General features: G+C 41.6%; 1 protein-coding gene and 1 long non-coding RNA gene across 2 annotated transcripts; both read right to left on the reverse strand.

The window, feature by feature from the left end:
• Positions 1-5: 5 nt before the first annotated feature.
• On the reverse strand, positions 6-8,951 carry LOC112138530. The gene is made up of 4 exons (XR_002917800.2): positions 8,824-8,951; positions 7,579-7,655; positions 7,307-7,373; positions 6-1,135 (listed from the first exon to the last, which is right to left on the reverse strand). It is a non-coding gene; the product is annotated as an uncharacterized LOC112138530 (long non-coding RNA).
• Positions 8,952-10,444: 1,493 nt separating this feature from the next.
• On the reverse strand, positions 10,445-15,033 carry si:ch211-132p1.2 (proteinase-activated receptor 4). The gene is made up of 2 exons (XM_024261075.2): positions 14,400-15,033; positions 10,445-12,908 (listed from the first exon to the last, which is right to left on the reverse strand). The coding sequence occupies exons 1-2, from the start codon at positions 14,500-14,502 to the stop codon at positions 11,863-11,865; spliced, it is 1,149 nt and encodes a 382-aa protein (XP_024116843.2). The 5' UTR covers positions 14,503-15,033; the 3' UTR covers positions 10,445-11,862.
• Between the last annotated feature and the right edge of the window lie 1,101 nt (positions 15,034-16,134).

A 16,134-nucleotide genomic window follows, 5' to 3' on the forward strand; every position in this document is an offset into this window, starting at 1 on the left:
AAAACTTTTTTTTTTTTTTTTTTTTTTACAAATTTTATCCTTTTTTGTCAGTTGTCCAAAATTGCATAGTTCCATATTTTCCAAACAGTCTAAAGGATATTAGTTATTCCCAGAATTTCCTAAACATCAGGCTCCTCTTTAGTAGAATCAACTTCCTATTTCAGTTCAATAGGCAGACTCCATCTGCAGGGGTCTGGGATGATCCAGTCTGGAACAAGGTGTCTTTTATTTTGAAAGGAAATCATACAGCTTCTTTCAAGTGTAAAAAATAACTTCACATTTTTGAGAAAATGCTAGTTTTCCTTTATATTTCTGTTTTTATTCATCCAGAAAAAAACATAATTCATATTTATTATTAAATAAATACATTGCACAGCATTCACCATAAACAGAAGTGGTGTCAGAGTACATCTCTGTAAACAGGTTTACTTACAATGTGAACCCAACTCCTGCTCTGGTTGTACTGATACTTGTTGGCCATAAAAAGAGGGCCCGGATACCACATCTCCAGAACACCTCCCACAGAATATCACGATGAATAAGATGAGTTTCTCTTTGAGAGTGATTAGGATGGATGGGATCGGGCATAAATACATCAAAATATCATGGTAGATGTTTTGAAGATAATTGCAGGAGATGGTTTGAACACATTGAGAGGAGGAACAGTGATGGTAAAAGGAGGCAGAGGTTGGAGTTACCAGGAGAGAGGTCCTAAGAGGAGGTTCGTGGATGTAGAGAAAGAGGATGTGAGAGAGGATTCACTGCATCAACCTGTTTGTGTAAGTTCCTACTTAAAGCTGATGTAGAAACATTTTGCTTTCTTTAAAAAGGAACTTGAATTTCAACCACAGCCATACTTTTATTTGAAATTATTTTACAATAAACCTTGTTTCCATAGCACCAGCAGCTCTGTTTTTCGGCCAAACATCAACAAAATCAGAACTCAGTATTTGGTAACATTTAAGTGTGATTTATTCGCCTGCTAGTGTCACAAGTCCGTTGGCACTCCGTTGTTTTCCTCTTTCTGCTCTTGATTGCCTTCAGAAATGTAACTGGAGACGTCTGGGTTCAAAGTGTTTCTTCAAACAGACAGCATGCGGTCTTTTCCTCCTCGATGCAGCAGACTCTTTCTTGTCTGGAGGGTTGTAATGGTACAGGAAAGATTCAGTTTAAACAGAGGTGTCTTTAGCACAATGGAAAAACCTCTAAAACAGAGGTGTCAAACTCAATCACACAAGGGGCCAAAATCCAAAACACACTTTAGGTCGTGGGCCGAACAGGATAACATTTATTGAACACTCTAAAACTACATTTTAAAACTTTAGAACCATAACTTTTTACATAATTATGAACTAGATATATATCATTACCTGCAATAATGCTAGTGTGAATGCTGTAAGCTGAATTTGGATGCTGAAGATGCTAGTGCTGATAGCTGAAGCTGATAAAGCTAACAGCTAAAAACACTGAAGCTGATAGCCAGCTAAAATATTAGCTAAATTCCAAATTAGCCCAAAAAACTGAAAAAATGCTAAATTAGCCGAAACAACTAGTTTAAATATCAGCCTAACTCCAAAACAGCCTAAAAACAAAAAAGCCTAAATTAGCCAAAACAGCTAGTATGTAGCTGAAATATTAGCTAAAATCCAATATAGCCTAAAAAGTCTTGGTAAATATCAAAGTAGTCCAACAAGCTAGCAGAAGGCCAATTTTTAATTTAAAACCAGATTTTTTAAACATAATTTTTAATAGCAAAACAACAGAAATATTATTCCAGATTAAATCAACCAAAACCAATAACTTTCAATATTTTACCCTCCATAAAAATATATTTTTTAAAAATAATATTGTTGGAGGCGCGGTCCCCGACCAAGAACAATGTAGCCCCGAGGGGGCCCAAGCCAGGGTCTCATTGTGCCGCCAAGAACAATGTAGCCCCGAGGGGGCCCAAGCCAGGGTCTCATTGTGCCGGTCCCAAGCCCGGATAAATACAGAGGGTTGTGTCAGGAAGGGCATCCGATGTAAAATCTTTGCCAAATCAAATATGCGAATCAGACCTACGAAATCCATACCGGATCGGTCGAGGCCCGGGTTAACAACGACCGCCATCGGTGCTGTTCACCGACAGGGTGCCGGTGGAAATTGGACTACTGTTGGTGGAAGAAGGAGAGGAGGAAGGCAGGTTCGTAGGGAGAGGGAGAAGAGGAAAGTCACTAGTGTTGGACTGAGAGTTGGGACTTTGAATGTTGGAACTATGACAGGAAAGGGTAGAGAGTTAGTGGACATGATGCAGAGGAGAAAGGTAGACATACTGTGTGTCCAGGAGACCAGGTGGAAAGGTAGCAAGGCTAGAAGTTTAGGAGCAGGGTTCAAGTTGTTCTATCATGGTGGAGATGGGAAGAGAAATGGAGTAGGAGTTATCCTAAAGGAGGAGTTTGTTAGGAGTGTTGTGGAGGTAAAAAGAGTGTCAGATAGAGTGATGAGTCTGAAGATAGAAATGGAGGGTGTCATGTTCAATGTTGTTAGTGGGTATGCCCCACAGGTAGGATGTGAGCTGGAAGAGAAGGAGAAGTTCTGGTTGGATCTTGATGAAGTGATGATGAGCATCCCTGGAAATGAGAGAGTTGTCATTGGTGCAGATTTCAATGGTCATGTTGGTGCAGGAAACCGAGGTGATGAGGAGGTGATGGGCAGGTTTGGTATCCAGGAGAGGAATGTAGAAGGACAGATGGTGGTTGATTTTGCAAAAAAGATGGAAATGGCGATAGTGAATACATTCTTTGAGAAGAGACAGGAACATAGAGTGACCTATAAGAGTGGAGGTAGAAGCACACAGATAGACTACATCTTGTGTAGACGGTGTAATCTGAAGGAGATCAGTGACTGTAAAGTAGTGGTTGGTGAGAGTGTTTCCAGACAGCACAGGATGGTGGTGTGTAGGATGACTCTGGTGGTGAAGAAGATGAAGAAAGAGAGGGCAAAGGCAGAGAAGAGGACAAACTGGTGGAAGCTGAAAAAAGAAGATTGTTGCATGACTTTTAAGAAACAGTTGAAACAGGCTCTGGGTGGTCAGGAGGTACTCCCAGATGACTGGATAACTACAGCTAATGTGATCAGGGAGACAGGTAGGAGTGTACTTGGTGTGTCATCAGGAAAGAGAGTTGATAAGGAGACTTGGTGGTGGAATGAGGAGGTGCAGGAGTGTATACGGAGTAAGAGACTAGCTAAGAAGAAGTGGGACACTGAGAGGACTGAGGAGAGTAGACAGGAGTACAGGGAGATGCAGCGTAAGGTGAAAGTAGAGGTGTCAAAGGCCAAACAAAGAGCTTATGATGACTTGTACGCTAGGTTGGGTAGTAAGGAGGGAGAGACTGACCTGTACAGACTAGCAAGGCAGAGAGATCGAGATGGGAAGGACATGCAGCAGGTTAGGGTGATCAAGGATAGGAATGGTAATGTGGTGACAGGTGTCAGTGGTGTAATGGAAAGATGGAAAGAATACTTTGAAGAGTTGATGAATGAAGAGAATGAGAGAGAACAAAGAGTAGAAGAGGTGACGGTTGTGGAGCAGGAAGTAAGAAAGATTAGTAAAGGTGAAGTGAGAGGGGCTTTGAAGAGGATGAAGAGTGGAAAGGCTCTTGGTCCTGATGATATACCTGTGGAGGTATGGAAGTGTCTAGGAGAGATGGCAGTGGAGTTTTTGACCGGGTTGTTCAACAGGATCTTAGGTGGTGAGAAGATGCCTGAGGAATGGAGGAGAAGTGTGATGGTGCCCATTTTTAAGAATAAGGGAGATGTGCAGAGTTGTGGTAACTACAGAGGAATAAAGCTGATGAGCCATACAATGAAGGTGTGGGAAAGAGTAGTGGAAGCCAGACTAAGAGCAGAAGTGAACATTTGTGAGCAGCAGTATGGTTTCATGCCAAGAAAGAGCACTACAGATGCAACATTTGCTTTGAGGATGTTGATAGAGAAGTACAGAGAAGGTCAGAGAGAGCTCCACTGTGTCTTTGTAGATCTGGAGAAAGCTTATGACAGAGTGCCCAGAGAGGAACTATGGTATTGTATGAGGAAGTCTGGAGTGACAGAGAAGTATGTCCGAGCAGTGCAGGACATGTATGAGGGCTGTAAGACAGTGGTGAGGTGTGCTGTAGGGGTGACAGAGGAGTTCAAGGTGGAGGTGGGATTACATCAGGGATCAGCTCTGAGCCCCTTCCTGTTTGCAATGGTGATGGACAGACTGACGGATGAGGTTAGACAGGAATCACCATGGACTATGATGTTTGCAGATGATATTGTGATTTGTAGTGAGAGCAGGGAACAGGTGGAGGTGGAGTTAGAGAGGTGGAGGTTTGCCCTGGAAAGGAGAGGAATGAAGGTTAGCCGCAGTAAGACAGAGTACATGTGTGTGAATGAGAGGAACCAGAGTGGAAGAGTGAGGTTACAGGGAGAAGAGATAAAGAAGGTGGAGGAGTTTAAGTATTTAGGGTCAACAGTACAGAGTAATGGAGAGTGTGGAAAAGAAGTGAAGAGGAGAGTGCAAGCAGGTTGGAATGGGTGGAGAAAAGTGTCAGGTGTGATGTGTGACAGAAGAGTTTCAGCACAAATGAAAGGAAAGGTGTACAAGACTGTGGTGAGACCAGCCATGTTGTTTGGACTAGAAACAGTGGGACTGAAGAAAAGACAGGAAGCAGAGCTGGAGGTAGCAGAGATGAAGATGCTGAGGTTCTCTTTGGGAGTGACCAGGATGGATAGGATCAGGAATGAATACATCAGAGGGACAGCACATGTTAGAGGTTTTGGAGATAAAGTCAGAGAGGCCAGACTGAGATGGTTTGGACATGTTCAGAGGAGAGACAGTGAATATATTGGTAGAAGGATGCTGAGTCTAGAGCTGCAGGAAAGAGGTCTAGAGGAAGACCAAAGAGGAGGTTTATGGATGCAGTGAATGAAGACATGAAGGTGGCTGGTGTTAGAGTGGAGGATGCTGAAGACAGGTTTAGATGGAGGAAACTGATTGGCTGTGGCAACCCCTGAAGGGAAAAGCCGAAAGGAAAAGAAGAAGAAGAAGGTCCACGGCCAAGAACAGGAGGACAGATGATCCAGCTGGAATCTGAAATCGAGAATTAACTGCAGCAGGGATGAACGGAGATGGAGTAGAGGACTCCCAGGCAGCTTTGTGGAGCGATTTTTCAGAAACCATCAGTTCTGTAGCACAAAAAACAGATGAGCTTCACGGAAAATTAAGTTGAATTCTTTACCAAAAAATACATTGAGACCCATGACAAGTATATGGCTGTTTACTTCAATCTGGAGCACATCTCAACACCATTGCTGCGTGAGAAAGGGGCAGAGCAGAGTAAGTTCACATCCAAAGATGTGTACAGCCACAAACTGTAACTACACTTTTCACTATAAGTTATAGATATTGTGAAAAAACTCAGTAGATGTCATTCAGTGTTTAACCTCACAGATTTTCAGGATAGGCAGGGAATTGTTATGAAGTGACTGACACACAATGGTCTGACTATATGCAGTGTGTTATTGTCGGGGGGTGGTACATTCTATATGGAGGGCAGGAGGGAGGCAGAAAACATAGGAATGAGAATGGCTTTTACAAATGAAAGGATCAAAAATATGATTTTATAACAGTTATGTTTTTTTTTTTAATGGTTTAAGTTTTTACTGGTTATTTCTTACTCTTTCCCAAAAATGAGACTATTTTGACTCAAACACTGTGAGTGAGTTCAAAGTCTTTTGCTGGAGAGGGCAGCTGCCCCCCTGTTGTAGATGATCCAGTCACTGAGGGTTCTTAGCTCAGAGACATCGTAGAACCATCATCATACCGATTCCACCAGCATCCAACCAACTTTCTGTTCATGGATGATAGAGCTCCATCACATGGTGACAGAACTGTCTCAGCTAGACTTCAGCAAGTGGGGGTGTCTAACACGATATGACCGTCACTGTAGCATAATACTGCTATTGACATAGTCAATGTTTGAGGCCATCTGACTTGTGTTCATTTTGTAATGAAGTATTGAATATTGCTTTTTTTCCTCATCCATTGTTGGTCATATCTAAAGAAACTTTTTTTTTCATTAAATTTCAGACCAAATAGGAAAAGCACTTCTGGAAATAATATCCCTAACTTATTGTGAGTAGTGCAGCTGTGGCCTGCAGAGGGAACCACAGAGCTACAAAGTAAATTCAAACCCTACGGGCAGAACAAATACGAGCCTGAGAAAATATTAGGTCAATTATGGACATTTCATCTCACAACTCTACAGAAGCAGAGCTCATTCTCAAGATCATTTCACCTTCAGGAATATTCATTTCAGTGCGTTCTTCAAAATGAAGTAACAGATGTTACTCACAACAGGCTTCAAGTCAAGGCCCGGATCAGGCCCTCCAGATTGTTAATTGTTATTAATGGCCTGATGTTATCTTGTGCTTATTTCTCACTTGTATTATTTTGAAAAAACATTTTTATGGAGAGAAAAATATTTTAAGTTCTTTAAGGTTTAAGCTGATTTATTCTGTAATAATATTCCTGCCTTTTTATTATCATAATTATGTTAAAAATTGGCATTCTGATAGCTTTTTGGACTATTTTGACATTTTTTAGGCTATTTTGGAGTTTAGCTAGTGTTTTAGCCACATGCTAGCTGTTTTGGCAAACCTACATTTTTTTAGGCTAATTTGGCATTTAGCTAATATTTTAGCTAGCCATCAGCTTCAGCGTTTACAGCTTTTAGCTTCACTGATTTCAGCTAGCATCTTCAGCAGCCAAATTCAGCTTACAGCATTCACACTACCAGTAATGCTATATTTCTAGTTCCTAATTGTTAAAAAGTTGTGGCTTAAAAGTTTTAAAAATATAGTTTAAGAGTGTTCCATAAATGTTTATCCTGTTCGACCTAAGGTGTGTTCTGGATTTTGGCCCCTTGTGGGATTGATTCGACACCCCTGGCCTACATGAGGAGGTCATCTCTGATTCTCACCCATTGAACCTGGTGTATTCATTTGATATTTTTATTGTTATTTTATCTTAAACTAAAGACTTTTCAGAGAAATTTGTTTATTCTTGAGTTTTCACTTGTTAGAACCAAGTCTCCAGTCATGACTCAGATTCAAAAACTTTTTAGCCCCTCCCCTAAAACACCTTCAACTACAAACTGTGAGACGAAAGTGACGAATCAGGATTTCAGAAACACTTCAGAGAAAAATAATGAAAGGATGAAATACATTCAAAACATTTTATTTTCAGAAAAAATGACAAATATTTACAGAAACATGAAATAACCTGATTTTTTTAAAATTCTTGTTTTGATTGGAGAGCAGCTCCACCAGTCGATGGTCCAAAGTGTCCACTGCAAACACACAACTGTTAGAGATCGCCCCCCCACTTCAGACTGACATGTTTCAGGTCTTCAGTCAGGCTTGGTAAACAGTCATCACTCAAACCTGTGCCAAAGTCCTGACTTTATCTGCCAATCCTTTGATTCCACAGCAGAGGGGGGTCTCTGCCATGGCAGTACTTGATTGGCTTCAGATTCCTACACTTTAAATACTCACCTGTGCACTTATACTGCCCCCTGCAGGTCAGAAACGTCTTCTCATGAGCAGATACCCCTGAAAGGCTACTCCTCCCTCTGAAACCAAAAGGTTTGACATCTTCATCCTCACATCACCATGCCTCCTCAGGCATTAAAGGGGCCATACCATGAAAAAAAAAATACTTTTTACGTGCATTATAAAGTTCAATCCTCTATGTAAAGAACACCAAAGTGGTATTTTGATCCGTTAACGCATTTCTGAGTAATCCTCTAAAAACCTGCACTCTCAACGGCAGGTTTGAAAAGAATTGGATACGGTTTATTTTTGTGGGGAAAAACAAAGAAAGAAAGGCTTTAGGATGACGTCATTAAATCAGAAGCAGCAGCAGGTGGAGCTTTAAGAATCGAGTCGTTTTACTTCCAGGTAGAAAAAAAAACATGAAAATACCAAATATTTCATAAATAATTTGTTTTTTTAGTGTTCCAAAGGTAATATATGATCATTTATATGGATTAATTCACACCGAAAGGCTTAAGAGAATAACGGTATGGCCCCTTTAACATTAATAGAACATCCAGGCTGGGTTTAAGTGTCCAATTAGACTAAATCCATTCACAAGCAGATTTTTCCTGATGGAACCTGCAGGTGTGTGAAGCATCAGGTAACAGTGAGGATGTGCAGCTCTGCTGAGTCTGAGCTGCAGAGGATCAGGACAGATCTGACAGAGCTGCACTCTGCAGACCATCGCAGACATGCTCGAGAACTGAGCATGCATGCAGGCGTCTGCAGAACTTCATCTGCCAGCCCTGTAACACTGACAGAGACCAGTCTGCCAGCTGACTGAGGGCTGGGGAGGGGCTCGATTACATCACTTCCTGTCTACAACTGGAGGATCACGTCGAACTAAACAACAAGGTTGAATAAACTTTATCAAGCTATAGGACTTTACAGTCACCTGGAAAGATGTGGAGATGCTGCACTACTACGCATGCGCAGAAACAGTTCTTGAAGCTAAAAACGTGGCGCCTCTGTTGCTTTACTTTCTAGCAAAATTAGTTTTTGCAGCAATAGGTTGACCGAAGACAATTAGGCTTATCAAACTACAAATAATGAAACGGCGGATCTGGTTGTTACAAAGTCCGCTGTATATTTAACTAGAGGAGCGATCTAAAAAAACATTTACGCGTCAATAACTTTAGAAGACTGTAGCGTCCGGACATCTTTACACAACATTTTAAACTCGTTTAGAGCATTCACACTAACCTGAAGCACACCAGCGAGATTCCCACGTGCCAAAAGACCGCGCGGCGATCCGCGGCTCCATATAAACAGCAGCTTCTTCTTCGTCTGTTTTATCAGAACGACATTGCTGTGAAAGGAGCGCTCCTGCGCCACCTGCTGGACAGGAGGGACCCAGTGATGCTAACATATTGGCGCACTTATGAAAATCTGTATGCATTCAAGCTTTGTAAACTTAAATAAAGCATAAAAAACAACGAACGCACACATCTCGAATAGATGTATAATGTATATTAATGGGTATTTTGCACAGTGTTTTGTACTGAAACTCATGTTTGCAATAAAGTTAAATAAAATAATAATGCTAACATTTACTATGTCTTATTTGAATGAACTGCATCTGAATTAAATCACTACAATCATTCTTTCTATATTAATTTCTTGAATGTGAAAATGAAACCGTGTAGGAAGCCAGAAAATAAACTCAGATTTTCTTCAGATAAATCTGCTTCAGACTTGTGTAGGTCCACAGGACAAGTTTCATCAAACTCAGACTCGTAGGCTCGTTGGCCTCTAGGAGCTGTCCAGAAACTGTTCAGTCTGAATTTATGTATCTTGAGGCTGAACTTTGTCAAGATTTCCACTGAGCCTGTTTTTGAAACGAGTCCCAGGTCTGGCGGGAAGAAGATGCTGTGGTCTGGCTCATGTTTCCGTGTCGGGAAGCAGAGACAGAGAGGAGACCTGAAGAGTCAAGGACAGTCCATCCCAGTTCTGACCAGCTGCTCTCCAGTCCAACAGAGTTGGACAAAAGATACCAGCACAATTACACACTGACAGCATTTGTAAATTATCTTTCTTTGGACATTTCCACTTCTGTTTGTTTACTTTTTAACAGCGTTAGAACAAGTAATCCACTCTGTAATGTTTGATTCAGCAGTGAAGTTGTTTTGTGTGCTGCTTCACGATCACACACAAAAAGTCAACCATGCTGAGACTGGATTGCAGAGGTGGTTCAGCGCTCGGAATACAGGACTCTGGCGTGTAATTAGTCTGGTGGGTGTGTATGCTCAATGTTCTCAAGTCTTCAAAGGTATGATGGTAATTTTCAAAGACAATAGCTCTGGTATTGCTTGCAATTTTTGTTGCAACGTTGATGTTAGCATGAGGTTGTATGGGTCTAGCAGGAGATGAGGGAAGGCTTAATCTGCGACAACAGTCCTGCTCACAACTCAGAGGGGAGTTTATAATGAACTCCAGCCTCTCTGCAGAAACTATGTCCAAAAAAACAACACAGGATTTTTGATTGTGTCTAAAAAAATACATAATTATAATTAAAAGATAAAAGGGAACACTTTTACAATAGATCAAAAGATGATTTTGAGAGTGGGGCGATAACATTTTTAACACTTAAACAAGTCCGAAAACAATATTGGTTTCTACAAAACACACCATGTTTGAAAGTAAACTAAATCAATTTTTACAGTAAAGCCATCTTCATTTCTTCACTTCAGTCATGAATGATAGAAAGAAAAACTCTGCTGGGAAAAAAGGTGATGGTTTAAGCTCCTGGAAAGAAATTACTGACTGTATTAATGATGAACTCAGACTTTTATTGTTTAAAACGTTTTTTTAATACATTCTGAAAAAACACATTTTACACTCAATTTGCACATTTTTGGTGTCAATCCCTCAACACAAAGCACTACAGCATCAGCAAACATGTGGTTCATCATAAGCAGTGGTCCCAGCCCTGACCCTGAGGGCCCCCTGTTCCATCTGCTGCTGAACAGAATCAGGTGTATTGAGCAGGGTAGCAGTGCAAAGGGAAAAACTGTTCTTCTTGTTTCCCAGTAAACCTTCCTGCTGATCACCTGGAGCAGGTGTGTTCAGTTAGCAGAGTCTGGAGTCGGCTGACTTGGCTAAAACAACAGCTTCCAGGAAGTTCTAGTGGACCTGGGTTGGAAACCTCAGCTTTAAAGCAGCAGAAGTTTCCAAGAATCCCGATCATCTTCACAATGTGGAAGATGTATCAGATTAAAGGAGCATTTTAGCATCTTCACAGACTCTTTGGTGAGAACCTATTGTTGTCTCATGAGGGACCAATGAGTTTAATCACTAGAGATGATGCGCAGAATTTTTACTATTGGTTAAGATCTGTAAAGAGCGACGACGTCATATTGGAATTTTATTTAAAAAAAAGGAGACAAGGCTTAGCAGAACCAGTAAAATGACCATAAAATGATTAATTTTGGTCTGATTTTAAAAAGGAAAAAACTCTGATCATCAGAAAAATAATTCCCAGATCATGGTAATAATGTTTTTGTACAAAGGGGCTGAGGAGCACTCCATCCACAGCCCCGGAGCGGGAAGGTCAAAGCAAGCAGCAGCTGGGACTTACTATTGAACCGGTCGCAACGCAACGTCGTGGGGTAAATTCACCAGGTGGGATAGGCAATGCTGGGCTGGAGACTCCTGTTCTATAAGTGGATCCACCCAGCCTCTATCAGAAGGACTCAGGCACCGGCACGACAGAAGCGCAGGCGGTCTGTCATACGATACATTTCCAGGTTCACCCACCGAACGGAGATTCAGCTCTAATGGGCTCTTCCCTCTTCACTACCAAGGAAATCCGGGTTAGTTTATTTTTATAATTTAGTAATCTGATTATCAGCAGGTTGTCTTGTCTGAACTGAGGTCTAACACACATACAAATGCCATGATCATCCACCATCAAACAAAAAAACAAAAACCGGTGCCAGAAAATGTAGAAATAGTGTGAAGTCTAAAGCTGTCGTTGACTCTGAATAGATGACAAGATCAGCCTAAACGTTCATTATTGAGAGTAAACTCACTCAGATCTTGTTCAAATGTTTTCTAGAAGTTCTCCTTTATCAGCTGACAGCAATAATTTTCTAGTGAAAAGTTCTTGTTTTTCAGATCTGTTTGTACAATTGTAAACAGCAGTAAACAGATATCTAAACCATTCCAATATGGAGAACAACTTTGCGTACTCTACAAGCTAGCATGTCACCTCTAGTGATATAACTCGTTGGTACAGACCATCTAAGAAGCCGTTTGTCGACTGTTCATGGACACAAGAGTGACATTGGTCCTCTGACCTGCTGACGAGGAGATGTTGTTCTCCTGAGAGGAGAGCTGGCCTTGACAGTGACCCGAGCAGCACAGAGAACTTTTCAGCTTCTGCCTGAACTCTGTGGACACAAAGTAGAATATGACGGGGTCAATGCAGCTGTTGAACGTGCTAACTGCTAAGCTAACCATGTAGGGAATGTAGATGTCTTCGCCATTCCCATCCACCCTGTTGTTGGCGTATGTGAGGAGGAGAAGGACATTACTGGGCAAAAAACAGACGATGAAAACGATGATCACTAGAACTGTCACTCTGATGGCGTGGGCGTGGCGCTTCCTTTCAGCCAGCAGGGTGCGCAGTACCGCGCTGTGGCAAAAGAGGATGATGGCAAAAGGCAGAAGGAAGCAGAAGGCGAAGAGGGTGCTGAAGTATGGCAGGAAGTAGTTCTCATGCTCCTCCTCAGGGAGAGCGTCATGGCACGTAGTGATCTGCAGCTTGTCCAACACGTAGGTTTGTTGTGATATCAGAAGCGGCAGCATGGCAGCCAGAACCACAATCCACACGGCCACCACCATGTACACCGACACCCGCTGGGAGCGCAGAGTCCGTGCTTTAAATGGATGAACCAGAGCCACATATCTGTCTATGGCCACGAACGCCAGAAACCAAGTAGAGCCATACATGTTACCGTAAAACACCGCCATGACCATGCGGCAGAACGGCTCCCCCAGCTCCCAGTGGTTACCTCGAAAATGGTAAACAATGCGAAAGGGCAGCACCAGAAGCAGGAAGCAGTCTGCAATAGTCAGGTTGATGAGCAACAAAGTGGACGGGAGGGGTTTGGTTCTGAACACCAGAACCCAGAGAGACATTAGGTTGAAGGGGAGACCCACGCTGAAGGCCAGCAAGTACAGGAACGGCAGGTAGAGGTTTGTGACTGGAGCCTGGATGTCCTTCAGCTGCTTCTCCTTTAGAGTCGTGACGTTACAGGACACCGTGAGCCGGAAGGCCCGAAGAACTGCAAACAGCAAGACACACAGCATGAGGCTCCAGCTCAGAATAACAGGGGATGGTCGGGATCAAGGGAACGATTCTCTTCTATGTCATCTTTATTTTCACAGTTACAGTCATCAATTCATGAGCATGTTTAAGATCTTCTTTAGAGAGGATCATCACTGCACAAATGTTAGGCCGACTGTCTTCTGAACTGCACTTGGATCTGGACTCAAATCGACAACTTTCCAGTTTGTTGGGCAACCAGTTGATGGATGGTTGTGGCCGAGGAAATGGAGCTGTCGTCTCTCAGCTGTAGTGTTGGTGGTTTTACTCAGTCCTTTAGCAGTCAGTTCACACCAGACAATCCGTTCTGTACCCAACCAAATTTTGGTTGGTTGGTGTTTTATTTCATGTTCGGACACGGTTCAAAACCATACGGCTGGACATTACCCATATTGATGGACATTTGTATGTAGCAGCGGTGAAGATTTACGCTAGAGAAACACAGAGCTATCATCATCAGACAGGGGGGAGGGGATCAGCCACGCCCCCTCAGAAGAGATTTGGAAAACAGAGGCTTCAGATCAACATGAAAAATTGCTTTTAAGACATTTAGGTTGCGGGTTTTTTGGTTAAAAACTTCCTAATTATAATTAAAACACTACTGGGAAATTTTATTGGTCAAAAAAATTGTCATGGGGGACTTTAAAAGCTCAAAATGACTTTGTATCCAACCACAAAGGAAGCCAAACAGATTAAAGAGTGAGATTTAAAATAGACTTCAAGCTCCAAAGGTTTTTTTGTGTTTTTAGTCATTTGCGGGCAACACAGGAAGGGAAAGTGTCACTTCCTGTTTGAAACAGCTTCATCTACTCAAATAAGCAACAGAAACACGTGTAGAATATTTAATGTATTAACTTACTATTAATACTACTAATAGTATTATTACTACTAATTTACTATTTAATTTACTGCTCATAATATAACATTTAGCAAATGTTTCTATCCACGTTACTTTCTTACAGATGTGGGTAATGTGTGGTTTGGCCTCTTAGCCAGGGACATGCTGGGATTTCAAACCTCAGCCAAAGAGAAACTTAAGACTTATTTATTGAGGTTTTCTTCATTCTCCATTTTCATCATTGGTAGATGACAGTACAGCATCTAGTGTTTTAATGAAGGTGGAAAAAACTAAAAGTGATACAATAAAAACCCTCTGAAATCAAACATGGGGACTATAGAATCTTTAAACCATAACAGATGAGGGGAAAGCTACACATGGTTTTACACTAAATTGGTTAATTGGAAGTTTCATGTTTCATAGATGGGATCAGCGTACCACACCCACTGCCAAGGGATCAAACCGTTCAAATACATTTACTTTCTGTTCTTCTGGCAAATGTTTGCATGTGTTACTGTTTAGTTTTGTTGAAAGTAACCATCCAACCAACCAAATTCTGACATGAAACAGATGTGAGACCCTACTATCTTCACAACAAAGAGAAGGACTTACGGATAGTTGTGTTGGGACATTGGTTTGGAGGGTGAAAAGATGGTGAGGCGCCGAGGACAGACAACAGTCCCATCAGAAACAGGGTCCCAGCCAGCAGCTTCATACTTCTTCTGGACGTCTTTCTCCAGCTGCCCTGCTCTGTGGGAGACTCGTATCTACACCAGCAGCTTCCTGTTCCAGCAGCAGCTCGACTGCATTAAGTGGTGTGGAGCTAGTTCTGCTGTCAGTGTAGTGAGAGGCTGATGTCAGAATGTCACGCAGACACGCCTCCACTGTTAACAGCTTCAGGATGTGTGCGTGAGACTGGAATGTGTGCTCCTAGGAGGACCCCCTCACCACAGACATGCTGTTTGCTCCTCAGGTCCTTTTTAGATCATATTTTAGATCAGAACTAGTGAGTAGGATCAGTGCTCTTTTTCTGCTGATTCTTGCTTTGATGTTTGTGAGAACAGAGACGAGGGAAGCTGCACAGCCTCCAGGCTCCCCTCATCACACAGGAAATCTGCCAGAACTTCACCCCCCTCCTGTGTTCTGCTGTCCAATCACAGCTCACCGCTGCAGACCGTCTGGAAAGATGGCTTGTTTGTTATTTGCAGATGTTTGGATGAGAGCGGCTGCAGCACAGAAGGCTTGATAGGAACAGAACCAAGTAAGGGCAAAGAGTTTGGCCTTCAAGGGTTTTTAAAGGGAAGAAACTGGTGGATGCACATTCAGCTCTGAAGTCTTATTGTACATGTGTCAAAGTCAAGGCCCGGGGGCCGGATCCGGCCCTCTGGGTAATTCTGTCTGGCCCTCCAGATCATTTTATTTTATTGTTATTAATGACCCGATGTTATCTTGTTCTCATTTCTAACTTGTATAATTTTGTCAAAATATATTTTTATAGAGAGTAAAATATAGAAAGTTATTTAAGGTTTAAGTTGATTTATTCTGGATTAATATTCCTGCCTTTTTATTCACAATGATGTTAAAAAGTTACAGTTTTGAAGTTTGGAAAATTGACATACTGCTGGCTTTTGGACTATTTTGGCATGTACTAAAATGTTTTAGCTGTTTTCGAGATCAGTTAATATTTCAGCTATATGCTAGCTGTTTTGAGTTAGGCTTTCTGATGAGTTTTTTAGGTTGTTTTGGAGTTTGGCTATTTTTTCAGCTACATGCTAGCTGTTTTACCTAACCTAAGTTATTTTAATTTTTTTTATTCTAATTTGGCATTTAGTTCATATTTTAACTGGCTATCAGCTTCAGCGTTTTCAGCTATCAATTTCAGCATCTTCAGCTATCAGCACTAGCATCTTCAGCAGCCAAATTCAGCTTACAGCATTCACACTAGCATTATCACAGGTTATGCTATATCTAGTTCATAATTATGTTAAAGTTACAGTTTTAAAGTTTTAGAAATGTCGTTTTAGAGTATTAAATAAATGTTTTTCCTGTTCATCCCGTGACCTAAGGTGTGTTTGGGATTTTGCAAATGAGTTTGACACCCTTGTTTTATTGGTTCAGTAAAATTACAAGGAAATGTTGTGTTTTATAGAAATGAAAGCTTTGGAGGTCAATTCTTTGAGACCTCATCAGAACAGGAAGCTGTTTGAGCATCCACGATCCTGCTTTTTAACACAGATGTGAAGGGACTATACTCTGTCGTTCTGTTAACAAAGAATAACTGAAAACTTTACACTATACTAGCAAAGATTATTAAGAGTATTTTATATCTTCAGTTCCGGAACATCTT

Source organism: Oryzias melastigma, linkage group LG10 (assembly GCF_002922805.2).
Source record: "Oryzias melastigma strain HK-1 linkage group LG10, ASM292280v2, whole genome shotgun sequence".
NCBI lineage: Eukaryota > Metazoa > Chordata > Actinopteri > Beloniformes > Adrianichthyidae > Oryzias > Oryzias melastigma.